Source organism: Hirundo rustica, chromosome 2 (assembly GCF_015227805.2).
Source record: "Hirundo rustica isolate bHirRus1 chromosome 2, bHirRus1.pri.v3, whole genome shotgun sequence".
NCBI lineage: Eukaryota > Metazoa > Chordata > Aves > Passeriformes > Hirundinidae > Hirundo > Hirundo rustica.
In genome coordinates, this window is record NC_053451.1 from 37716401 (window position 1) to 37743452 (window position 27052).

At 41.9% G+C, this 27052-nt stretch overlaps 1 protein-coding gene across 8 annotated transcripts in view; it reads left to right on the plus strand.

Annotated features, from left to right (window-relative positions):
• Positions 1 to 26515, plus strand: part of FAT3 (FAT atypical cadherin 3) — a 398042-nt gene extending 371527 nt beyond the window's left edge. For 2 of the 8 annotated variants that reach the window (XM_040054680.2, XM_040054684.2), the window contains 5 exons: positions 1724 to 2192; positions 11806 to 11959; positions 13274 to 13929; positions 16592 to 16705; positions 23297 to 26515. In XM_040054680.2, coding sequence (XP_039910614.1) covers positions 1724 to 2192; positions 11806 to 11959; positions 13274 to 13929; positions 16592 to 16705; positions 23297 to 23916 — 2013 coding nt within the window. In that variant the 3' untranslated portion in view covers positions 23917 to 26515. Of the gene's footprint in view, positions 1 to 1723; positions 2193 to 11805; positions 11960 to 13273; positions 13930 to 16591; positions 16706 to 20022; positions 20083 to 22193; positions 22478 to 22661; positions 22698 to 23296 lie in introns of those variants that run through there. The other 6 variants (XM_040054685.2, XM_040054688.2, XM_040054681.2 and 3 more) reach the window with 6 other exon arrangements.
• The last annotated feature ends 537 nt before the right edge of the window (positions 26516 to 27052 follow it).

The following is a 27052-nucleotide window of genomic DNA, read 5'->3' on the forward strand; positions in this document are numbered from 1 at the left end:
AATGATCCAGAGTCGTTATTCTATACATCTGTTATCCTTTTTTGATTGAGCCGTAGGAGTACCAAGCAACATCCATCCCTTAAGCATGTATTACAGTCATAGATCTGATTTCTTCTCAGTTTCATTACATCCTACAGATCAGGGACTTCAAAACAGCTGGTTTTTCATAGCAGGGGCTAATTCTAGCTCCTTCCCTTGGCTCCTTCTATGTCTGTATTCATTCCTGTACACCCCCTCATACCATGCAGAGTGAGTGGGCAGCTGGTGTCCATAGGGAGCTTGCCCCATGCTTAGCAGCTCTGTGTCCACACTGCCAAGCAGTCACAGAGCAGAGGAGTGGTGTGGTTTATACCCTGGTTGCCCTGAGTGTTTTGGCTTGAGGTCCAGTTCAGAGTCAGCCAAGCAAGAAACCAAGGATTTGCAAAGGAGAAGGAAATCCAGAGATCTACATTTGCCATGCCAATTCAGCAGGCCACCAGAGCTCTGTGGGGTTCTTGAATTGACAGCTGTGGCAGCTCTGCTCTCACTTAGGAGGGAGCAGTCAGACTCTGTAACAGATGCACCAGTGAGAGGACAATATGAGCTGCCTGGAAGGATGAAAAATGACACAGCACCTGAACTTTTCATGGAGATAAATAATGGGTCAGAACTGTCTTGAAATGGGGTTTGCAGAAATAAATACCTCCTAGTGCATGACATAAAGGTAAAATACTTGTTAGAGCTTTCAGAGAATTTGAATCCAATTAATGTGTCATAAGAACTTATTTCTAAGCTTGTCAGCCATTTTAAATTTATATGCCATCTGTTAGAGAAACCTAAAATCTTTGGGTAAACTGCTAGTCAGGAAAGCAGCGCTTCATACTCGTTCCCTCGCTCTGCACTTTGCCTGCCCCAGCAGGGTAGCACAGATTTTCCCTTCACAAGGACTTGGGATGGGTGAGAGACAGGAGAGAGAGTGAGAAATCCCCTACAAACTCTCTGTATCCATGAGTCCAGCATAAATATTAGAAAAAAAGTAAAGTAAGACCCATCTTATGTCATCTCTGAGGTATACACAGAGCAGGTTGTGTAGCATCTTTGGGAAATAACTGACTTTTGGTCAACTAGTATCTTACTGTTGTAATTAGAGGTGCTGAACTTAAGATGTTTAGGGACAAATCCACACGTCATTGAGATGCTCCTAAAGGTTACAGGATGTCTGCATGAGCAGAGTACCTAACATCACCAGCTGAAAGTGTGGCTGTTGACTTTGCCACAACCCTCTCAAACACTGAGAGGTGATCCTGTGCCCTGACCTTCCTTTTGATGACATCAACCAGTGGGAGCAGCATCACAGCTCTTGGACTCACTGAGAGAGACACAGTTGTTCAACAGCAGAGACAAGAGCAGAACAAGGGTCAAGTCCATATCTCGTTCAGTAAAACATATAATGAACCCAGTTTTCTCCTCTGTTCTGCGCCCATATGATTTTCTGGTTTTGATTTTCCTGCAATAAGTAATTGGCTTTGGGCAAATTCAAAGTAAGCTGGTGTTTTCCACTTTATTTTTCTTTTGCTCATGATAAAGGCACAGCTTTTTGCTGTTTTAGTGTCATGTAGGGGAGCAGCTTTAAGAGTGTTCAGAGATTGTCTAGAAGTTCTGTGTGCTTCCAGATTCTCTGTGAGAGCGTATTATGAGACAGCTGAGCGCCTGAAGCGGTTTGATTTCTGTTTTCCTCCTGCAGATTGTCGATGGCAAACTCTGGTTCCAGCTGGATTGCGGAAGTGGCCCGGGAATCCTGGGAATTTCTGGCAGGGCTGTCAATGATGGAAGCTGGCATTCAGTGTTCCTGGAGCTGAACCGCAATTTCACGAGCTTGTCCCTGGACGACAGCTACGTGGAGCGCCGCAAAGCCCCCCTCTACTTTCAGACGCTCAGCACGGACAGCTCCGTCTACTTTGGCGCCCAGGTCCAGGTGGATAACATCCGCAGCCTGACTGACAAGAGGACAACGCAGGTCCTGAGCGGCTTCCAGGGCTGCCTGGACTCAGTAGTCCTGAACAACAATGAGCTGCCACTCCAGAACAAGCGCAGCAGCTTTGCAGAAGTGGTTGGCCTGACAGAATTGAAGCTTGGCTGCGTCCTTTATCCCGATGCCTGCGAGAGACACCCCTGCCAGAACGGCGGCACCTGTACTGCCGTGCCATCTGGTGGTAAATGTTTTCATTGCTTTATGGGCTTCCCCCTCTCCGCTTTCCTCTGTAATTTATTGCCAGAGATGGTTTTATGCAGCAACATGCTTGAAAAATCTCATGAACTCTATAAAACTCTGATAGGTATTGCAAATTGGGTAAAAGCTGTTTGCTCTATAAATAACAGTGAAATGGTGCCCCTTCTTATTGCATTAGTGTTCCAGGAGGAAATTGATTTATTGGCTGTTAGTATAATCCTATTTCTATAGAAACTAGTAGAATTACAATTACTGTAATGTTCAGCTGGATTTTTCAGAATCCATTTACAGCATTCTTACAGCATCGGGGGCTGTACGCAAAGATGGTGCTTTGAAATGTCCATCGCAGATACAACAGCAGTGTTCCCTTACTCTGTTTCCAAAGCTGTCACAAATAATTACTGAGCTGTCCACAAACACCTTCATCCTTTTGTAAGTGAGTAATTTTATTACAAGTCTGCATGGAAAATAGCAAGTTGGGCCCATTATAAACCCCCCTGAACTGTATTTAACAGCTTTCTTGGATGCCTGAGTGCTCTAAGGTCTAAGTATTATCCAAATTTTATAGGGCATCAATTTAAACTGTGCTTGTGTTGGAGTTTGTTATCCTGTGGTTATGTGGTGGTTTGTGTGTGATTTGATACCAGTGACTTACTGCAGTGCACAAATTACCAGAACAATCAGCATGAAAGCAGGAGAAAAGCAAATGGTACATATGTAGAACATTCCCTCTCGGGCAGTTCTCTTTCTGCAGTGTAGGAGTTTCCCTTCCAATTCCCAATACTGTATTAGCATGCTATATTCCACACCTTTTCTGGCAGAATAAAACTTCTCTGAAAAAGAGGTTGCTCAACAGAGAGTTTTTCTGCAAGTTCAGAGCTTTCCATCCACTTACTGTCAGTGAGTTGTGGTCATGGTTCTCTGGGGAAGTTCCCACTAAACTCTTGTTTCATGGAGCATTTAACCACTGTCCCAGGGCTTTCTGCTTCAATGTGTCCATGCAATTCCCTTGCAGCCGTAGTTATTATTTCTGTTTTTCATTAGTTTAAGCCTGACTCTCATATTTCCTTTTTGAGTACCCTCCACCACACAGATTCTTTAGGCCTAAAGTTCAGATCAGTTCAAGACTGACATGTGATGAGATCTGAGCAAAACTGTGATAAGTTTGTCAATTGGATAGCCCCACTCTTCTAAAGACCTTAAAATGTGGACTTGTCCATGCTGGGCTCTCTCAGCTAGCATCCCCTCTGGATCTTCGGCTTTGATTCAGCCACCTCTTCTCCCATGCTATCACAAATGATGCATCAGGGATGCTATCGGCTTTGCTGTTGATGGAAAGAGATGGGAGGACAGTTAGAAGGAATGAAGCATAGCCCTGGCAATCCAGGATATGTTGTGGGGAATGAGGAGAAATGTTGCTGCGTGTGTTTGTCCTTAAAATCTTAAAACAATGGCAAAAAAATTTAATTCTGAGACAGAAGAATGCTGCAGCCACTGGAAGAATTGCTAAGCATGTGTATTGAAATTCCTAGGAAATACAGCCATAGTATGTAAAGGAACGTGTGTACGATGGCTTTGATTCAGAGTCCGTACTTAATAAATGAGGTTAACCATTTGCCTCATATCCTAGGAAGCATGAGAACAGTTCCTTCTATTGATTTTATTTGAGTCTATTTACAGTATTGCTCAGCAATCTCATGATGAGTAAATTGAAACCTTTCTAACAGAGCTCCTGACAGTAATTCTTTTTTTCCTTGACACCATGTGCATGCCAATTCAAACTGAGGGGAGACACAGGGTAGAGGAGAAGCGAGCAGCCCTGAAGTTTGGATCCATCTTATCTCTGGAATGGCAAATACCATTTTAATGTCAACAAAATTCGCTGCTGGAAAGCAGTCACAGGACTGATTTAACTTGCCTGTGTTCCTGCCTCGGCGAGGGGCACGTGCCCTGCAGGGATGTTTTGGCTGCCTGCCATCAAAAAATCTGTTTGCTGTTTTTACTGTCTCAGCAGTGTGTGTAAATAAAGGATTGTTATAAAGCCATAATTCCAGTGCAATGGGCCCTGACTGTATGCTGGTGGTTCTACAGCCCCGCCCTTAAGGAGAAGGCATGGGCATTTCTGCTTCCACTAGGCAAAGCAATTCTGTTGTTAGTGTCCTCCATATGCTGAAAGGCCACATAATTAAATTCTAAGAGCACGAGAGTCCAACAGCATTGCGAGTCCTATTTGCAGAGCCACAAATTGCAATGTGCATTTAAGAACCATCAACCATTGCACTTGCTGACATAGATTACTTTAGCAGCTGACTTCCATTTAAAATAGAAAAAAAAAAAAATACCCTTAATTTTTAAAAGAATTGTCTTAAAAATGAAAACAGCAACTTTTTTTCTTTTTTGGTGACGGGAATAATGCAAAAATATACCGTGCAAAGGTCCTTTTCCCAACTGCAGGGCGTTCAGTAGCATCAGGATCTCTTGACTAATATTTTCTATTATATTATCCTTCTTTTTCAGTTTTTGGAGACTAACGTGTCTTTTCCTAAACAGAGAGTATTTGGCGTAAGATTTGTTTTAATAAATGCCCCTTCTAATTCAAATTTTACAAAGAGATTTCATATGCTGTTGGCATCCTTTTTGCTATGGACAACCTACTGTGCTTTACAAGACAATTAGGAGAGAGAAAAAGAAAGCTGAGATTTGCAGTTAACTTAAGAAAAAACAGTCAAGCAAAGGTTACCCAACATTATAACATGAAAGAGTCGCTGGCTACATACCAGAAGTCAAAGAGGCCATGCCTAATTTACATATAATTTGCATAAATTGAACAGCTACAACACAAACCTCTATAACAGTGTTCCTGTTGTGAGATCTTCCTTTCAGTACAAATGCCTACTGCCCTGTCCACCATTAATAAAAATGCTGCCTCAATTGCCTTTTACTTTATCCTGTGGTTATGGAAATAGGGTCATAACATGGCCCTGTTTGGGGAAGTGCTCTGTCTGCACTAGGAGTGTGTCCATGCTGCTGCTGTTAGAGTTTGGATGGATACATTCCCACAACTGACTTGAAACAGACTGGACAGAGCTAGAGAATAAAGTAGGTATTTATTGAAAGTCCTCCAGGATCCACCTTGGGCGGGACAAGAGCCTGACCGGGGCTACAGCCAGGGTGGACTAAGAATGGTCACAAAATGGATGACCAGCCACAAAATCTTACATTTTTATAAGTTTTGGTCCATTTGCATATTGGGGTTTAATTGTCCAATTACAGCTTCTGGTTGTGAGGTCTCATCCTTCTTGTTCCTCCCTTTAGTGCACTGTTGTTTATGCTGTTGGGCTGAAAGTTGTCCTTGGTCCTCTGCAGGAAAAGGATTTGTTTTGTCTACCTACTCTGTGAAGAGAGCTTACTAATACTTAATATGAGGTTCAGAACAACACCTAAACAGCACAGATTCTGAAAACATGAAAGCTAAAACTTAAGGCATCACCAGCAGCTTCACAGTACCTGGCATAGGGCAGGGCTCTGCCTTGGCTTTACAGAGCTCAGGACTGACCACAGAGGCGTTGCCTGAAAGCAGGGCTGGCTCACGGCTAAGCTGACCCACAGTGGTTCTTTCTGCCTAACCTCTCTGCATATGGAACAGGGCAAAATGGGGTTTTCAGCCTGTATGAGACAACACAGACAGCTCAAATGGGAATTCCAACAGTACAGAAAAGCCTCTCTGCTTTCAGAAAAGCCTTTCTGCTGGCTCTGGTTTCTAAGCCAGCATAAAGTAACATGACATGAACCTCTGCTTGCTCGCATGGCCACAGTGTTGACCAAGTGATGGCAGTGGTTCAGAAGGGAGGACTGCATGTCCAGAGACCCCATGGGGAGGTCCAATCCATGCTTAAATAGGGGTTGGCCGAGGGGCATGAGCACTCATTAGGGTTGACAGCTCAAGAGACTCATAGGAGAAAGAAGTATACTCAGGACAATTTTCTTGGGAGACAGTGGAAACCACAGCCCTGAAGTATAGGCCACATTCTTCCAGACTTTTCAGCCCCTATCCATAAGTATGGGTCAGTAAAGCTATTTTTAAAGAAAGGTAGCATTTTGAAACCCGACAAACAGCATGACTTTCAGAAACAGCTCGGCTCTTTGAACTGAAATTTCCCAAGAAAGTTCAAAGTTTAAAGGGTGGTTAAGATATAAGCTGCTGAATATGAGGTCTTAAAATGGGAAATATTGCACAGCCTTAATAATAGTGTGGCACTTCCAGGGTTGCCAATAGTAAATGTATGTTTATCTGCGTGAGTAACAGCATGAGCAATCTCAGCAATAGAAAGCTTTACTGTAATTACATGCAAAGACTGCACCAAAATTTTCAACCACAGAGAAACCTCATGCTTGTAAAGCCTGCAATTATAAGTATAGTTACTTCCTTTTAATTTGATCAGTCCTATATACATCTGGCTTTGATTAAAGTAAATGGCTTATATGAGTAGGTGATTTTATTTGAACATGAAGCATTTGAGCGGAAATATCTACTGAGTCAAGGACTGTGGGCAGAGTGTGAGGACATAAACTCATTTCGCTTTCCCCACTCTTCACTTTCCTTCTATTATTTTTTCTTTTTTTTTTCCACGAGCATAGCTAAAATCCAGAGGGAGGAGAAAATGCAACATGGCGCTTGGGTGGTGGGTTTAATACGTGTTTTGAATGCTTTTGGCAACATTACTCACGGCTAGTTTTGAGAATCAGGTAGTTCATAAGAAAGAAATAAGGGAAAAATTAGTGTAATAAAGCCACTGCCCTGGTTCTACTAATGTTCTTGATCCTGCTTTTTCACACAAACAGCCCAGCTGTGAGTGATGTGAGTATACCAAATGCACATCAATTATTTTTTAAAAGCTTTTTTAGAAATTTCGGGGGTGTTTAATCTTTTTTATAGCTATGATTTTAGGCCTCTGTTCTTGAATTCCCACTTTAAAAGCACGTACATGCCAATCCTCTCATAGAAAGCACTAGTACAGTAAGGACTGAGGTTCATTTTCATACTAAGAAGTTGCAGGGGACAATGATCTGTTTGAAGACAGATAATTTAAATCTGGAGTGGGAGGACTGTATGGCTGAAGAACACACACTACATGAAGTTGTCCTGGTTTGACTACAGAGCTACCAAACTAGAAATGCTGGAAGAGGTCCTCTTCACCTTCAGTAGTTCTCATCAGTTAACTTGCTGTGTAACACTGTGTGGTCAATGCCAAGTGCAGGGCTGTTTCTGGACATCGAGTTTGTCAGGTCTAGCTGCACAGCAGGGAGAGAAACTACACAGAGAGACAAACAGAAAAGCCAAAGCATGTTAACAGATAAAAGCCAGCCTGTCTTGCATGGGATAGATAGAAACAGGAGCATACACATGTTAAAAAAAAATAAAAATTGGCAGCAGTTTGGAGCATCCTCTTTAATAAAGCCAAGTAAACCTTAGGATAGACAGATGCTCAGGCTGGGAATGCTACCAACAGAGATGTTCGCTACATAACGACACCCCATCTGCTGATGGCACCGTGCCTGCCTTCTGCCGCTGCCTCTGCTTCTTAAGAGCCAAGCAAACATAGGTATAGGCAGGGAGCCTCTGTAGTGTCCTGTCTTACTGCATGTTGCTCTTCACTAAGGTCTGGGATGAAAAACACCTTTTCCTCTGCATAGGGACATGCCAAGAGAGCAGTCAGAGAAGCTGTTTGAGTCACAGTGAGAAGGTGTGATTTAACTACATAGAGGGGACCCAGATTAACAAATGAGCATGAGAGAAGCCTTATAAAACAACCAGTAAGGTTGACAACGACAATTGTAGACCCAAGACAATGTGTCTACATAATGATTCAGGTCATGAATGATATCTGATGCAAATCTTCCGATCATCATCTTTCCCTCTCCCACTGTGGAGAGACAAGTTCTCAGAGGACAGGACTGGGCTAAATTGGAAGACAGCTGGTCTCAAAGCCCTGAGCTGTATGCAGTGAGTTTGCTGGGTCCTCAGGACCAGCTGTTTGGCTCCACCGGCCCGCTGCTGCAGCTACTGCTCTGCAGGACTTGTTAATGTAGGTACAGCCTAAGAAGGCTGTAATGTTGCTCATAGCTTGTTGTTGCTTTTAGGTCAGCTATTGGTGCATGCTGCTATGGCACATGCTGAGAATGTTGTGGTGCCACCCTAGAAGCATTTCAGAGATGTTTTCCAGACTTTCCTGTCTTTTTCCACTGATTACCTCCAAAGAAATACAGTGGTGACTTCAGAAAATTTGCTGCCTTGCAGAATGCAGATCAGCATTTCTATGAATGAAATATTCATTCCTCGTGGAGGAAGCTCAGATGGACTGTATGATCTTAAATGTTGATGAATTTCCAGGACTTCAGTGCTTTCACTGTTAATATGACCAAGCCCTACATCGTTTAAGAGAGATTTTTCATCCCTTGCTGAGAGGACAGGACACTGGGCCTTTTCTCATCCTTGAATGTGAGAAGTTTGCTTGTTATTCTTGTTCTAAACAGGAGGGAAGAAATTAATGGTACGTTAGCAGGATATTAAAAGTACAATAAAAATCCTTTTTTAGACCCAAGATGCACTCCCAACCAGAAGGGTTTTATTTACAATTTACCTTTGTCCACAGCCATGTGGACAAAATATGCAGTAGCAGGCAAAAGTACAGCCTCTGCTGGGAGGTTTGGAGGAGGATTAAAGGTCTGGCAGGTCTTCTGGCTGAGCTGCTATATGCTGTCTACTGAGCCATCATATCAGCTCTTCTCTTCCCTACTCCATGAATTTTGACATATGCTTTGCTGTGTTGGAGACCTGGCGGGTGAATGCTCTGCAGCTCTGAGCATGTGTGTCACAGAAAAGTTCTATGTCTTTTGCCAGTGGCTTGGATTTGGCAGGTGTATGGCAGTGAATCCACCAAGAGGAAACACCAGTGATAAAGATGGTAATTTAATACGGTCTTGTTTTAGTGCCTTTTTGGTTTCTAATTTTGATCGTTAAACTTAGAATCCACAGTGACTACTTTAATCTTCTAATATCTGATGTGTAGTCAACCACCATTAAATCAAATTGTGTGAAAAATATAGGCTTTCAAAAGCAGGCTTTTATTTTGGTGCCATTCAGACACTGCTGGACAGGGCTCTGACCCATCTGGTGCATTCAGTTTCATCTCTTCTTAGTATAAAATGCATAAATCCATGTTTCATTTATAGTTGGTGGCAAAAGTCTTTTTTAATCAAGTCAATACTTCTCAAGTTTTCTGTAATGAACAAATGTAAACAGAATACGTTACAGAACTTAGAACTTAGTCAGCTGAAACAAACACAAGACATGAAAAGAAAGTGATTCAAAGGCTTTGTCTTACAAACGATTGACACCTAAGAACTTGGTTAATAAACAACAAAAACTTGGCTTTTTTCATCAGAGTTATGGGGGTTTATAAAATAGCAGATAACAAATAGAATAACACATATATTCTGCTGTTATATAAGGCAACAGAATTGATTATGAATAAAGTGGTTTATATTTGAATTGAACATTCTCCTTTTGCTTAAACTCACTGAGACTGTAAAAAACATATAAAACATTACTGTAAATTTTTGAACTATAGATGTCACTGTTCAGTCGTAAAAAGGAAGCACTGAAACAGCCTTATTTATTCATGCTGTGAATTCTACCTACAGTCACAGGTTTGTAATTCTTCAGACCCAGCTCTCTATAGATCCAGAAAGCTGTTCACATTGTCCGAGTGAGATATTTTTAAGACACAAAAGGAAATAATCCCATCTGGCTGATGCTGACTAAACATGCTTTCTGGGAAGCCCAAAAGTTGAATAATTTATCTTCTTAACTCTGTAATCTTGGAAAGATCAGTGTGTCTGTCTCCCTTCTTGTAGCAGGACAATGAAACAGCATGATATTTGAGTATCTATTTCATTTCTCTTCAATTAAATAGTATTGGACTCTGGACTGAGTATGCCAGCAAGTCTGGTTCCAAGTTTATTCTCAAAAGCCTGTCCTCATGAAAAAATTCAATTAGAGTAACTGAACAAGGCGAATTGAACCGTATAGAACATAAAAGATGTGGGAGTCTTGATGCAGAATTGCTTTTCCCTTATGCCTCCACTGGGTTTTTCCATATTGCTTCCATGAAATTCTTTTCCTTGTAACTGTGCTGGAAATTCCTGCCATGTTTGCAGAAAGAGTAACTTAAAACAAGTATTTGGGGTTTTTTCCAGATGTATAGATAGAAAAAGTTTTTAAAAATATGCTTAAAAGGCTTACCACTGAGAGATGATATTTCCACTACATCAGCTTGATCGCCAGTAATTTTGACACTGAATTGAGTTGCACTCAACCATTTCAGCTCTAACTGCAGCTGTATTAATGGCAGGAAGTTTCCTTGTTTTAGTAGCTTAATATGCTATATTAGTAAGTATGTGAACTCCATAACTGGAGCTTGAACCTTGCCTACACATCTGTTTAGGACATTTGGATTATATAAGGAACTTCTTAAAAGATCAGCCAAAGTTTTTTTACAGATGTCCAGGAAGATTTTGCTGGTTCAACAACTCTAACTTCAGAGTCTTCCGCTTCCAGGGACTGTCTTAGCCATCTCATGGCTTTCACAGCCTACATGTTCTATGCTCTTTTCAAGTGAAAAAGCAATCACATTTCCATATCCAATTCACAACATTAAGACGTGCACTGCCTCACTGGATTTCTTTGTGATCTTAAATAAAGCTTTTATTAATGGAACTGTACCATATGAACTCAGAAGGAGAGAAAAAGAAAAAAGAGATTTTTTTTTATCTTGGCAGAGTGAACTGATGTGTTAAAACCTTTTTTTTTTTTTTTTTTTTTTTGATGATGCCCCTGTGTTGGCAAAAAACATAGAAATGGGACTTCAGTCCCCAACAGGGTCCACCTCTGCCTGAAGGTTCTTATTTCTGATGAACTGCAGTCAGGGATTAATCAGAATTTTATAGCACACACTGAACATAATCAGCTCTGTTTAGAGATGATATTGCCCAGTCAGCTGGTATTTTGATGTTTATCTTTTTTGCCTTGATGATGCACTTTATAAAACTGCTGGTTTATTACTGTCACATTCCCATTGTGTCATCCTTGTAAAGGAGAGGGATGGAAAAGCTCTCAGCTGATGTATTTGTTCGTTGGTGGAGCCCCAAAAGGAGAGTAGACTGCTGCTATCAGCAAACATTTTCAAAAAGTTGGGAAATTCTTGATCTAGAGTGTTTCTTGTTACCTTTCTTAGAAGGTGTTCACAAATGACATTTATTCTTACCTGAATCATGACAATTAGAATGGTCTGGGCTGCAGCAGTTCCTCTGGTCCGTGGTTGTAGACATGAGCTCTGATTGTCCGGGCATCTCAGATAGACAAATTCTTGACTAGCATTAGTGTGGACCCCATGGACAGACCAGAATGAGTGTAAACATCCCCTTGCCCCCACAGTACAGCTTATTTTTCAGTGTAAAGCCAATGGATCCTCTCACTTTTAGACAGGCTCAGTGGTACGAGTCTAATTTCCCTCTCTCTGTCCTTCACTTCCCAGGGTACCATTGCAACTGCCTCTCCCAGTTTACAGGAAGGAATTGTGAATCAGAGATCACAGCCTGCTTCCCAAATCCTTGCCGGAATGGAGGCTCATGTGATCCCATCGGTAATGCTTTCATCTGCAACTGCAAAAATGGCCTGACAGGTGTAACGTAAGTGTCCCTCCACAGGTGGGCAGTGGGAGCTCCTTGGCTCAGTGATGGTGGGCTTTTTGATCAGGCATTTTCTACCCAAAAGATATGATTCACCTCACAAAAAATAACCCCAGCCTTAGCGCTTATTCCAAGTCTAAGCTAATGACAGCTGAGAAATCCCTGAGACTTGCATGCTCAGAAATGTTTTGTTCTGAACTTACCCTCCTAAACTGTTGATTCAAGATGTTATCTTGAGACAGTTTTCTATGAGATAAACCTATCTAAGTGTTGCCAGCTTTTTGAACAATCTCATAATACCTGTGGAAGCTGCTCGGTAATCTTTGTTTTGAAAATGGATCATTTGCTTAGTCACCATAGCCCTGACATAAAAGGCTAATTTATTGCAGTATTTTTTTTAAATCCCTGCCTTGATTATAAACTTGGTGTAGACACAGAAAATCTCTACCTGCCCATCAACATGCTTTTTCCCTCATCTGGTTTGTCTACTGATTGCACTTTTTCCTCTGCATTTTACTACCACCTGTTCTTTCCAGTTCTCCTCTCTCATTATACTTCCTGTTCTTTTTTTTCTTCCACCTCTAATATTTGTTTGTTTTATCCCCAAACCTAAATAATTTTACACAGTCAGTATATCTTCCTCTCCTCTCCTCTCCTCTCCTCTCCTCTCCTCTCCTCTCCTCTCCTCTCCTCTCCTCTCCTCTCCTCTCCTCTCCTCTCCTCTCCTCTCCTCTCCTCTCCTCTCCTCTCCTCTCCTCTCCTCTCCTCTCCTCTCCTCTCCTCTCCTCTCCTCTCCTCTCCTCTCCTCTCCTCTCCTTCTCCTTCTCCTTCTTCTTCTCCTTCTCCTTTGCCCTCTCCTTCACCCTCTTCCCTTCAATAAACATTCTGATGTTTTTACTATTTTTTTTCTCAACTATTTTCTCCTTGAATCCCCCTCTAATATTTTGCATTGAAACCCATGGGGTAGTCCAAAAAACAATATAAAGAAACCAGATTCTCTATTACATTCAGTAAGCCTCATTAGGGTCAAGGAGCCTTTTCCTATCAGATGCCTTATTTCATTCTTGATATCTATCAGATGCTTTAAATTCTTATTTCCTTCTTGATATTTCCATTTTTTTGTCTTAAAAAAGACTTAGAATAGCTGTAGAAAAATTAAATGCCATTAAATAATATGATAATAATAGGATAATTTGCGAAGTACCAGAAGGTGTTAACTAATGGCACCACTTTGACAAGATAAGGCATCATGCACAAGCTGGATTGCTTCTTAGATGTTCTCCAGATTCCAGACTCTCCTTTTCTTCTTTTAAGGTGTGAAGAAGACATCAATGAGTGTGAAAGAGAAGAATGTGAAAATGGTGGCTCCTGTGTCAACATCTTTGGCTCATTTCTGTGTAACTGCACCCCTGGCTACGTGGGTCAATACTGTGGTCTTCGCCCCGTGGTGGTTCCCAATATACAAGCTGGGCATTCCTACGTTGGCAAGGAGGAGCTGATAGGAATAGCCGTGGTCCTGTTTGTCATATTTGTGTTAATCGTTCTTTTCATCATTTTTCGCAAGAAAGTTTTCAGGAAGAACTATTCCCGCAACAACATCACGCTCGTACAGGATCCGGCTACTGCAGCCCTGCTCAACAAGAGCAATGGTATCCAATTCAAGAATGTCAGGAACAGTGGAGACAGCAGAAATATCTACCAAGAGGTTGGGCCTCCACAGGTGCCAGTGAGACCAATGGCCTATACCCCGTGTTTCCAGAGTGACTCACGGAATAACCTGGACAAGATAGTGGATGGGCTCGGTGTGGAGCACCAGGAGATGACAACATTCCATCCTGAGTCCCCTCGAATACTGACAGCCAGAAGAGGGGTGGTGGTGTGCAGTGTAGCTCCAAACTTGCCTGCTGTGTCTCCCTGTCGCTCCGACTGTGACTCCATCAGGAAGAGCACGTGGGATGCTGGGACAGAAAGTAAGTACCACTGCGTGCTGGTCTCGTTCTTCCCTGCCAGCAGTAAGGGTTGCCTTCAGGGTGTAGCAGGTACTGTGGTGCAGGTATTCTTAATGCTCCAGCCTAATTCATGTAAATTTTTACATTTCTTCAAAAGTGATCTGGTTTAATTTTGAAAGCTTATCATTAAACCAGGCATAGAAGACCTCTACTTCTATGCATGAAGTATGATTAAAAGCGTTTATTTCACTTGTTCAGAAAGCATGAATGAGTATTTTTCAAGTGATACAATGCAATCATCTTTCTGTTGGAAAAAACAATTTGGGGCAGAATTCTCCAATACAAGTTCTGTTAGGTTCAGGCTGTTTGTCTCCCAAGAGAGTTAAAAATATTTAAACCTCCTGCAAGAAGCAATCCTGATCTGCATCAGGGAGAAATGAACTAATACTCCCTACTTTTAGTGTCTGTGAGGTGAAGCAGAAAATCACGTACTGCTTGATATATGGGATCACCTTTTCAGGCCATTGCAATTCCCCTCTGCATTCAGTATCAGAGTAATCACAGAATTTTCAATCCCCAGCCTTACCCTATTTGTGCTCTGATGGTTCCTCACCTGATAACACAGTGCCCCCTCTGTTCCTGAATGAGTTGCTGAAGATTCAGCAAACTTCACATGTTCTGTCATGGCAGGAAATACGAGTTTTCTGGGACAGAGTTACAGCCTTACATCATCTATCCTTGCAAGTCAGAACATGTCATATGGACTGGAAGATATTTGCTTCACCATACATGATTTTTTTAAAGGTGTTTTCTCTTACTAAGAATTTTTTCCTAATGCATCTTCCAGTACCTGTTGGAGGGGGCTTGCAAGAAGGCTGGAAAGGGACGTTTCACAAGGGCCTTAAGCTGAAGAAGAGTAGGTTTAGATTAGCTATTACAAAGAAGTTCTTTACTGTGAGGGTGTTGAGGCGCTGAAACAGGTTGCTTAGAGAAGGGGTGGATGTCCCATCCCTGGAAGTATTCAAGGCCAGATTGCATGGGGCTCTGAGCAACCTGGTCTAGAAAGGTTCCCTGCCCATGGCAGGGAAATTGGAACCAAATGCTATTTAAGATCCCTTCCAGCTCAGACTGTTCTATGATTCTATGATCTTCAACCCTGTTGCAACACTGCTTTAACCAAAACTGTCACATAGAACTTGCACAATCAAGTCCTGTAGTTGAAAGCAATAGGAACTGAGGAATAGAGAGAGGAATCTGGCGACAGGTCAAGAAGACAGCATCGTGCTGTGCCAGGGGAGGTTCAGGATGGACATCAGGAGGAATTTTTGCTGTGAAAGAGCAAAATTTGGAACAGGCTACCCAAGAAGGTGGTGAAGTCAACATCCCTGGAAGTGTTCAAGAAATTATTGGACATGGCACTTAATGCTATGGGTTTGTTGGCATAGTGATGTTCAGTCAAAAGTTGGGCTTGATGATCTTGGCAGTCTTTTCCAGCCTTACAGAGTTTATGATTCTATACCTGCACCCTGATTGGTACATTTTCATCCAAGGCAGCACACTGGCTATGGTCATGTAGTGAAAAAGTTAATTAATTTTCATTTATTTGGGCTGTATTTCAGGGTTGTGTTGTGTCTGTCCTTTTAAACCTTTAAATATAGTTCTGCTGATTGATAGCATCACCATGCCAGCCCCCACACGTGCTTTGTTCCATACTCTCCTGCGTGTTTGTGCCACAGGCACTACTGGTACTGGTATGAATTTCTGCCCACCATGAGGCCAAACCAGGGAGGCAGACCTGAGCTATCACAGAGCAGGAAGCAGTAGAGCTTCTTTACTGCAGCACTCACTCCATTAGCTCCCTACCCTGCTGCTCAGCAAGAGCACATCAGCTCTTATCGTGTGGAGGTGTGCTATGCTGGGTAGAAATACCTACAGCTGCCAGGTATTTTACAGCTGTATGTTCATGTTGATAGCACCTGAGCTTCTTCATTTGTAATTGGCTCAGGTATCTCAGTGCTTACAATGGAGGATAACTTTTTGTGTTCCTGATTATTGCCCATGTAATGTGTAGTTGAATGTGTTTATTTATATGTGCTTAATTACAGGAGAATTTATCTCATAGGTTGCAGTTACATTCCTAAACAGTGGAGTTGTGAAGACTGAATGTCCCTGATGAAAAGCAAAGTAAATTGAAGCATAATCTATTATATGTCAGTGATGGAGCTATTAAAATCTGATCCCAGGGCCACTGATATGAATAACAAGATGCACAGTAACTTTACTGAGCATTGAATGAGCCTTTAATGAGGCTCTCAAATTAGGAAATGAACAGTAAAGATAAATGTAACTGCTATCTCTTATATAAGCTGTTTATACCAGATTTCTTGTCATCATTTTCATTGCTCTTGAGACTGTCATCTAAAAAGACAATATTGAAGGCAGGTGTTTCTTCCTTGATTACAGTGTTGTCAGTCACTTGAAAGACTTTTTGAGCTTTAAACCAAAAGTCTAGGTATCTTCACCAACTGCCTTCTTGACAAATAGGTCATGTCCTCTGTGTGAAGGAAATAATTTTATTTGAGTCAAATAATTGAAGGCAGGGTTTAAATGTGTCCATGGTGTAAATAGATAAATGTGCATACCTAGAGAGTACCATTTTGCTTTGTCTTTGCTGTCAATGAAGGTAAAGGGGTTGATGACGCTGAAGAAGTGACCTGTTTTTCAGGAAGTAATAAAGGCAGCAACTCTGAAGTACAGTCCCTCAGCTCCTTCCAGTCTGATTCTGGAGATGATAATGGTAAGAAATGATTTCATCTTTATTGTACTGGGGGAAAAGCTATTTATCTCTCTTTCTAATATTATTAAAACATTTATGAGACATCTTGAAACCCTTTAATGATGCCAAAAGTAAGAAAGTCGTGGGTTCAAACCCTCACTTTGTGTCCCACTTACTAAATTATAGGAACATAATGAAAATCTTGATGCTTGGGGCTGTTGTATCAGGGCCAAGCTTAGCAGTGACTTAGAGGTATGATTGTCACATTGCCAGGATGTAAGTTGACTAATAGGTTGCAAATGAAACTATAAAATTTTTATGATTTTCCTTCTTGGAAGAGCATGATTTTCACGTTTCACTAGTCAAACAAAGGGGATTTCTGTGCTATTTGCCCGGTCTCATTCATGGTCTCAACAAAACTGTGCCGGTGCTCAGTCACAATGAGTGGATGAGCCAGTCCCCAGCCTCTTGGCTTCTCTTGGACAGTCACAGCTCAGCAAACAATAGAGCACCATTAAATCATTGTTTGATGCGTGCTCAGTGCCTGCCTCTCATGTCCTGCATCATTATGTCAGTGGGTGACACAGGCAGAGCTGCACACAGCCCACAGAGAGGCCCACAAAGTCAGAGCAAACCTTTGTTCCTGCAGCCCACGTGTGTTGAGCAGTGGGCCTGTGAAAAGTCAAGATGTTTCTGCTGGGGAGGGATGGTGGAAGTCAGGGAAGCCTTATTCAGACACACCGAAAAAGACTAGCACACAGAAATCGTACTTCGTTTCTTCAGCCACCAGTTAATGAGCTGTCTGTAGACTCAATTCCTCAGTCAGGTCATGCAGCTGTTCTCTAGGAACTCTAAAATGTTGGAAAAAGCACTGATAGCAGAGTACACTTGCAGTTCCTTTTGGTCTGCTGTGGCTGAAGCATTACAATTATTTTAATCAGGCTTCTCAATGCTTTTCTGCTCCTGCACAAAAAAAAACCCCTTTTTTCAGGATAAGTATTATTTTCATTATATATATTTACGTTATAGTTACCTTTGGAATAATTTTCAAATGGTCATTTATTGTACATTATTACTTTTTATATATCCCAAATTCTAATTAGACATTTCAGACTCCTGATCCTGTCTCCACTGAAATCAGTGACACAATACCCACAGAAGCTGGATTGGACCTTCTGTGCCCACGCACTTTTTGTGAAAGCTGCATTAAAAATATGGTCTTTAGAGATAACATTTCTAGTTCAGGGTTCAAACAAATCCATATCTTCAGGGAGAACGAGGGAAGAAACTGAAATCATGCGAGTCATTTGCAGAGATCGATGCAAGACCACACACTCTGGTTTGATTGAAGCAGCAGGGAGGGTTTGCAGTGGAAAAGCCTAAAGGGTAAAGCCAGGCATAAGTAAGCTTATATATACTCACATGCCTGTACTTTCAGGCTAATGGATATGCCTCCTGAAGCCATAAATCCTTGCTCTTCTCGTCGTTTTAATTCTTTGTACTGCACATAACCTGCCAAGGTTAGAAGGTTGTCAGTGAAACCACAACAAATGCAGTTCAGCATCCACGCTGTCTGATGAGACAGGACAGTGGCTCCTTCCCCAGACCCCTTCCTCCAAAGCCAAGAGAAATGCTGCTGGGTTCTCAGGCTAGCAGAGAGGACAGGCTTGTGTCACACAGATGTACAAATGGCTGTGCTGACACTGACTGGTGAAACTGGGTAGCAGCTTCTGACTGGGGAAACCTATTGTGTCACAGTGGAGCGCTGGGATGAATCCCACTGAAAGTGCAGGCAGCCTCCACTTAGCCTCTCCAGGGCTCTTGGAGCCTTCTCTTACTGTGTCAAGAGCTTGTCTTACCATGAAAACTCACATGGGGTGAGATTTTGAAGCTACTTTTGTTCTCTCACCTTATTGCTCCTGTATTTAAATTACTCAGCTTCCCTAGCCTTTCTGTGAGTGGTTGGCAGTAATTTTTGTAGCCCAAAATCTGACCAGTGCTGTGTTTGAGCATTGACTTACACTGAGCTGTGTGGGGTGGGGTTCCCTCCTTCCTGTGAACATGCTCTGCACAGCTGCCACCGCAGCCAACCCTTGGTTGCAAAGAAAACTGTGCTGGCCCTGGTTTTTGACCTGTTTTTCACTCCCACTTTTTTCCCAGCCATGCAGCACTAATTGCTTATTTTTCTGTGTTGTTTATTAGGCATTAGCCAGTACAAGTCTCCTTTGTATAATTACCATTGTTGTTGATGACATAAATATGTTGATCATGGACACAGAACGGGGGTCCTTTGGTTTATCAAGGCTCTTTTTGCTAAGCCCTTACTAGAACTGAGGCAGTTGGATGATATACCTGACCCAATGCCCAAAATTTAGCAAAGATGTGAAAATATTCGACATATGTCTGCACTGTTAACACATTTCTTGTGACCTCTAAGTCTGTTGGCTGTGTGAAACGAAAAAGTATGTTTTATCCTACGTTTCTGATCCCCTTCTCAGCCTGCTCCAAGCAATTGGTTTTCTCATAACTAAGGACAAAGGAAAAGGGAAGGATCCAGTGTCCCTCATGCAGAGTTTTGATGGGGTTTATTTCATGTTCTCAGAGGCAGGGTGTTAGGTGGTACAAAATGCAGGTCATCTAGAGGACCACACATTATAGGCCTCCATATCAAACAGCTGCACAGTCTGTATTAATTTTTAAGGGAAAAGTTTGTTTTGTTGGAACACCTGCAGAGAACGCACAAAGCATTTGTGAAACTCTTCTGTCAAACACGGATCAAAATTGGAACCACAGCTACATGGATGTGATCTCCTCATTAAAGCTGTGCTGCGTAACCTCCCTGAGGTATTACATGGCACGGCACAGGCAGTAAAGAAGTAAAACCTTCCTCTTAGGAAACAGATTGAGCTTAACACCGTTTCTGATGGTGTGATGGTCTAAAAGATAATGATCCTTGGAGCACATGGCACCCTCTCTGGAGACCTTTAAGCAAGAATGAATTAGAAATTAGTGTCAGGTAGACAAGATACTGCTTTGGTTAATTGAATCAGCTGACCAGTCTGCTTGAATTTATGAGGTGATACGTATCATCCCATATGCCTTTCTGGAAATGCTGGTTTAGAATTTATCACCACTCTGAAGATATATGGGTTTATCTGAAATGAAATGTCCTGCAACCCACTGCATAAATCATGTGTTGGTCAGCAGCTTTTTTTTTTTCCCATGTCAGTTCTGTTGTTTGAGAGAATTTATTGTGGTAACATATGATGTGTGTTTTAAATACTAACCTGAAGCTGTCCTTCCCCTCCCTTTATTTTCTGCTTTCCCTCCCCTGCAAGCTTCCATAGTGACTGTCATACAGCTTGTCAACAATGTAGTTGACACTATAGAAAATGAAGGTATTTAATTTTTTTTCTTTCTTGTTATACAACAACGCTTCCTCTTTTCATTGTGAAACATTCCAGCAGAACCTCACTAATCTACACTGACCAGCAATCCTGTGGCAGGGATTGGGTTTTGCAGATCAGCATGTTCACCAGCAAACATGAAAATGCCAGAGGAAAGTACCACAAAATATCTGTGGGTAACTGGAGGTGGTAGAAAAGGTGTCAAGCCTTCATCCTCTTCTGTTCAAGTCAATGTTTCTGCTTGTTTATTCTCATTGCCTTCAGAGAAAATAATAGACTGATAATGGAGCCATATCATTGAGATTATCCTGGCTGCAGAGACTGGGAAACAGAAGATGACACAGGAAGTCTGTAAAGTATTCCATGCTGCAGCAGACCTGGGTTGTGTACTCCAGTGGTATCACACAGAGAGGAGCCCAGGGGTGGTTGGCTGGTGGCTGGTTTCTCCCAGGAAACCCTGCCAAGCAGCAGATGCGTGGGCACAGCTCCACGGATGCCGTTCCTCTCCCGTGGCATTGGTGATCCTGTTCAACAGAGCATGGCAATGTGCTCCAAGGACCCAACCCTCACCTCTTCCACTGACCTCCTGGGTAACCTCAGGCATATCATGTTATAAGTGAACCTGTAATGCGGGGATATCACTGTTTTCTTTTTTCCATAAAGCACTGAGGAAATGTCTTGTTATCATAGATAAACATTACTTTTTATTTATTTTGCAACATTTTTCCTACCCTTGGGCAAATGTCAGCATCAACTCAGGTAATCCACAAGTCAAAAATTTCATCTGTCCTTAGCAAATTTAAGACAGATTTTATATGCTTCAGCTAATATAGTCTGCATAATACATGAAGATGATTAAGTAAATTATTTTTGTGGAACTACTGATTTTTTTTCTTGAGCCAGTGTCACAGTAATTTTGAAAAACACTTTTACTCCTAGCTAGTGATGCCACTTGAATACTTGTTCATAGTACATTTATTGATTTCCTGAAGTGTAAGAGTGCCATTCTTCTCATTATCAAAAAGAAAAAAAACTAGCTAGTCAAGGCTAATTCAAAAGAAAGTCCCATTCAAAAGAATAAACAAATAACCTTGAAAAGAAACCACAGGTACTACAAATGACCTTGCCTTCCTAAGGGAAAGCTTAAGCAAACGCTCTGGGTCATTATCATCCTTTACAGGTCAGAGAAAGCCAGTCTGGCAGCAGTTTCAACTGTCACTGAAAGTGCTTTGCCCACTTCTCAGTTCCTTATGTGAAACCGGATTCTTGCCTGCTCTGCAGTGGAGCTGGAGGAAGTGGTGAATAATTTGCCACAATGGAGCTCTAGGCAGAATCACTGACACAAAATTATGGGAGGATGGGGCTCCTGCCCCAGGGACTTGCCCAGGGTTGTGCAAGCCAGCAAATTAGTGAGGTTCTCCTGGATCCTGATCCACACAACTCAGAGGGCCCTGACACATCTCAGGTGCAGTGCCATCATCACACTGACCCAAATACAGCAAAATCCACTGTAAAAAGAAGAGAGAAGTGCAGAAGAGAGGTTAGGGCCGGTTCAGACACTGCTGCTAAACCTGCAGTAGCCCCAGCCCTCCTCACTCCAGGTCATGGCAGAGCAGGTGGAGAACTCCTGCCTGGCTTTGGAGCTAAGGAAGAAAACACCATCTCCACATGCACCATGTGGTGATGCACAAGCGCAAGTGTGGTCTTAGTAGGTGAAGGGCTGGAGAAGTCTTCTCTGCCCTCTGCCTGTGTCTGAGCCACAGAGGTTACGAACTGTGATGCCATAAAGGTCTGTTTCTCCTTCCAGACCTCCTCCAGCAGTGTCATCCAGAGACTTTGCCCGATGACTTCTTGCATGAAGCCCGATAACATGCAGCTGAACAAGAGCATATCCATCTAGAAAATGCTGCAGCTTATTCCCTGCTCTTGTCTCACATAAAACCTCTTTCCTTGCTCTCTCCCCCGCCCCTGCACCCTCTCCATACTGGAATGCCTCCCTCCCCACCAGCTAGCATGGCAGTGCAGGTGGGAGGTGGGTGTGGGGTTGTGGAGCATTGTAGCTGATAGCCCCATTAAATGGCTTTGTATTCTATTCTATTCAGGTTCTTATACCGTGCCCATCACCATGGTATCTGAGCCCAGGTGGGCCCAGATTTGTTTGAACCGGCCCTGAGAATGGTAGATTCTTATTTTTCTGTTTCAAAGTGAACAAGTGAGAGAAAAATGTACTTTGCAATTATAAGCCATGTCGATGGTGGATAGCCCTTTTCTGTGTTAAGAATTACAGCTCCAATGTAATTCTGTATCTGTTCAGTGAGGGTAAATAATTAAGATATGATAGAAAAGGAATATGATGCACGACATAAACATTTCTTTATGTATGTCTGCATTTGACAGGCAAGCTTATCTTGTACGTTAAAATAAAGAATAATTAAAAATCCTACTAAAATGGCACTATGGCAGCTGTACTTTAGAAATATGCATGCAGAGTTTTATATTTTCACATGTAAAACAATGCTGGTGACAAGCTCCAAGTTACCAGTTTTTGCTTTTCACTTTGTATCTGACAGTGTCTGTTATGGATCAAGGACAGAACTACAACAGAGGTGATTTTTCTGGGACACCTTCTGCCTGTGGGCCAGGGTGGGCAGAGCGCTGACTTGATCTGTTTGTTTTTTTTCTTCGACTGCTTCACATTTACTCTTTTGTTTGAATTCTGTTGGGTTCAAAATGCATGGGAATGGTCAGCCACTTTTTTGTTTCAAAGTTCAGTTTTCAGTCAAACAGATTATTTGCTTGCATACTTTCTTTCTTGAAGTCATTGGAGGTGGAAGGGGAGATAAGATTCCATAAGCATGCTGACTGCATTTAAAGATTTTTTTCAAATAACTGTGAAAACCAGTAATTCAGACATTTTGATTTCTTGGACTCATAGTTTCTAATACAACCCAGTAGCATCTTAAAAGGCAAAATGCCTGAGAGCGGCCATGTTTTGTTTCTTCGCTTGTTTGTATTAGCATCATAATGCAATTTATCCTCCTCCTCTACCCCTCTGGTCAGAGCATGGCTGACCTGTGTCCGTGGCCTGTGGCGCATGCTGTGATTTGAATGTGCTGTGAGGACTCAGGCAGGTGCATGCAGGACACTCTGCTCCACTTTGTGGTCTCATCCTAACAGAGCACTGTGGTTCTCTTCCCTGCTCCAGCGTATCATTGGGATACCTCTGACTGGATGCCCAGTGCTCGCTTGTCCGACATTGAGGAAGTGCCCAATTTTGAGACGACAGATGGAGGCTCGGCTCATCACGGCAGCACCAGAGAACTGGAAACAGATTACTACCTTGGTGGCTACGACATCGACAGCGACTACCCTCCTCCTCACGAGGAGGAGTTTTTGAGCCAGGACCAGTTACCACCTCCTCTTCCAGAGGATTATCCAGACCAATATGAAACCCTCCCACCCTCGCAGCCGGTCTCAATGGCAAGTACTCTGAGCCCTGACTGCAGGAGACGGCCGCACTTCCACCCGAGCCAATACCTCCCTCCCCACCAGTTCCCCAACGAGACAGACGCCACAGGATCTCAGACTGGGAACGAATTTAGTACTTTTGCTGTTGGCCCAAGCCAGAACACAGAAAATGTTAGTGCAGGTAAGATGCCCTTATCTTTGCACAACTCTCTCAACGCCTCCTCCTCTGATGTCTCAGCCGGCTGCGGCTTTGATGACTCCGAAGTAGCCATGAGTGACTTTGAAAGCGTGGAGGAACTCAGCCTAGAAAATGTTCACATTCCATTTGTGGAGACCCAGCACCAGACGCAAGTGTAAAGGAAGCTCCTTTCTTCTTCCTTCTCCTTTTTTTTTTTAATTTTGTCATTTGGTCCAATTAATAGTATAAATATTGAGAAGAAATTTTGCTGAAGGTGTGTCTGTATATATATTGGGCAAAGAAAAGTGCAGTGTAACCCATTATTAACTTGTTCAGAAATGATACTGTATGTGCAGACACGAAGAGACCAGTTGTGTAAAATATAATACATCACAAAATTGTTACAGACAATCTGGAGAGTGTGTACCTTCTATTTATTACCAAGAGTAAAACTCAGCTTTTGAGGGGAAAAAATAACTGCTAAATAATTTCTTTCTATCTCATGAAGTTGGGTTGTGTTGGCGGTTTTTTTGGCATTGTGTTATTAAAAGTGTTACAGTGTTATGATCTCCCCACAGTATTAAGGAATGGGTATGGATCATGCTAGGATGCGCTGTTGCATGAAATTTTATGTCAGCAAAGAGTGAAAGCAATTGACTGCTGGGGCTGCTGCATACAACACGTCAGATGGCTAAAAAAAGCAACATCTATGAATTGACCTATCAAAGACAAAGTGACCAGTTATTTGTCCATAAATATTTATCTGTCCTTTTGTTTATTACATAGCATTTCATTCTAGTTGGTATAGAGTAACACACATACTTACAGTTTATATTTACTCCAAATTGGCTTACTTTGGTTGTCATTATTAATACCTGAAGTCAGGTGCATCTGCATAGATTTGCCCATGAGGACTTCCCGAAAAGTCAGAGTTTGGCTCAGGAGTGACCTGGTTTTGCCCCAGCTGTGTATGCACAGCTTCTCTTAACGTGTATGCAACGTGAACATGGATCTGAAGACATGGGGTAACCTACACAGATGATCATTTCTTTGAAAGTTTCTTGATTGGGCTCTCAGCTCTTTAACAGCGGTCCTCATGCTGCAGTTAGTTGCAGTTAGTTGCAATTAGTTGCAATTAAGGTACATACAAGCCTGCTTTAACAGGCTCGCATGGATAGTTTAACATCTTTGGGAAAATGTCCATCCCTGGAGCTCACAGACTGAGTTCTCAGCTGCTGTAGACTGACTCAGTCAGTGGAACTGCATGAATGGACTGTGGCCAAAGGTCTGTCGCTAGGTTTTCCACTGGGTGCATGATTTTATAGGATTTCAGTACATCCAAAGGTTGTTTGCAGACTTCAGAATATCATTGTGGAACCAAGAAAACCATGGCATCTGTATGCTTTTATGCTTCTCTCTGCCTGATTGGAGCAAACGATCATTCCCATTGATTTGGTCAGAGCAGTCAAGTGCAATCTGGAAATGCAGGATTTTTCACTCATTGTATTAAAGCAGAGTATATACACCTGTTGCTTGGTGCTCTGAAAATGTTCTTACCACTGCATTTTACAGTGTCTGTGTAGCTTTCCAGTGAAATATGAGTCTACAAGTCTGCATTACTGTTAGGTTTTCATCTGTTTCTTCCATGGCATAATTCTGTCATTCTCAAAAGCTACTGAATACCTAAATCATTGTGATAAATGAACACATTCATTAGCAGTTTCCTGTGCTGCTTTCCATGTCCTGTCCCTTGGTCAATCACCTTAACTGGATGGTTTCAGCAGTTGTATGCCAGGGCATGTTCTTGATTGACATGAGTTTCACACGAAATTAAATTGTGGGCCATTTCTTGACATACAAGAAGGGTCTATTCAGGAATTTTCCCCAAAATAAAGGAAATTACTGGTAGAATGTAATTCAAATAATTGCAGCTTGTAACACTTTTAATAAAGCAGGATTTCTAGAATTCTTGGAGTAGGTACAGTGTGTTGCTGCTTCCCTTCAATAGCTCGTATAGCTGTGAAAGATTGGTGTAGATATTTTCTTTGGGATGATGCAGCAATACTTCAGTAGAAAACAGCTCATTATGCAGCTATATGAATAGAATAAGTGAACTTCTAGAAAGAATGTACTGCACATACAGGTATTATCAAGTACTTGTCTGCAAATAGGTCCTGTCCATTGAATTTATGAATGTCACTTGGTCTTCTCAAAGTAAACATGCTTCTGTAACAGTGATATATTCTGAATGTGCTCATGGTGCGTTTCAAACCCTTTCTCCTGATATTATTCCTGTGTTTTTAAGAAGAAAAAAGTATGGAAATTTGTATTGTGACTGCAAGGAACTGACGGATTTGCCAGAAGGCCATCAAATGGTTTGGCAAGCCTAGTGGCATGAATAGAGGATAACTCGTATTGTTCATGAAGTCTGTGTTACAGGAAAGGAAATTAAATTAGATTGATGTCTCTTAGAGTTAGGAGCATGAGAGTTGCCAAAGCAATTCTGCAAATTTAGCTGCACTTTCAAAGCTTGTATGACCTTCTAAGAATGTGATGCTCTCATAGCATCCAGCTGCAGTTTACATGAGGTTTGCTCCTACTCAGTTTTGGTTTGAAACATTTTTTATCCATTATGCAATTAGTTCTCTTCAAGCCCCCAGCTAGTTATTAGGTTACTTGTCACCTGTCTTCTGTAGTGAAAGTTCTTGCATAAGCCTGAGACACCAATATCAAACCTTTACTGGGACATATCAAAAGTGTTACAAGGGACAGCACAATGGGAGCCTAGTGATTGCCATACCAAAAAAAAAAAAAAAAAAAAAAAAAAAAAAAAATCAATGTTTCTTACCAAGCTTGTTGCCTCAGTAATATATTGTTGCTAGTGAGTTTTAATAGTAAAATATGCATAAATACAATGTATAGTACTTTTTCTGTTTGGTGTTGTTGCCATTTCATTTCACTGAACACCTGCTTATTAAAGTGCTGTTGGGAAGGTGCCAAGGATCGCCCGTTCAACCTTCTCTGTCCTATTCATGATTTCTATACCTCAATATCTCCTCCCCTCCAAATCCATCTACAGATTCCCCTCTGTGAATATTGGTACTTCTGTGGCCTTTCTGGTTTTGTTCAGGCTCTTTTTGATAATTATAAGACCCAAATGCAGATCTAAAGGTGAAATACCTCTTAGGGAGTAAGATTTTCATATTAACATCTCTTGTTAAACCAAGCCATTTTATTTTCATTTTAGTTACTATTCCACATGAACAAGTCAAAATCTTCTAATCTGGAACATAAGAACACATTCATAACAAAATA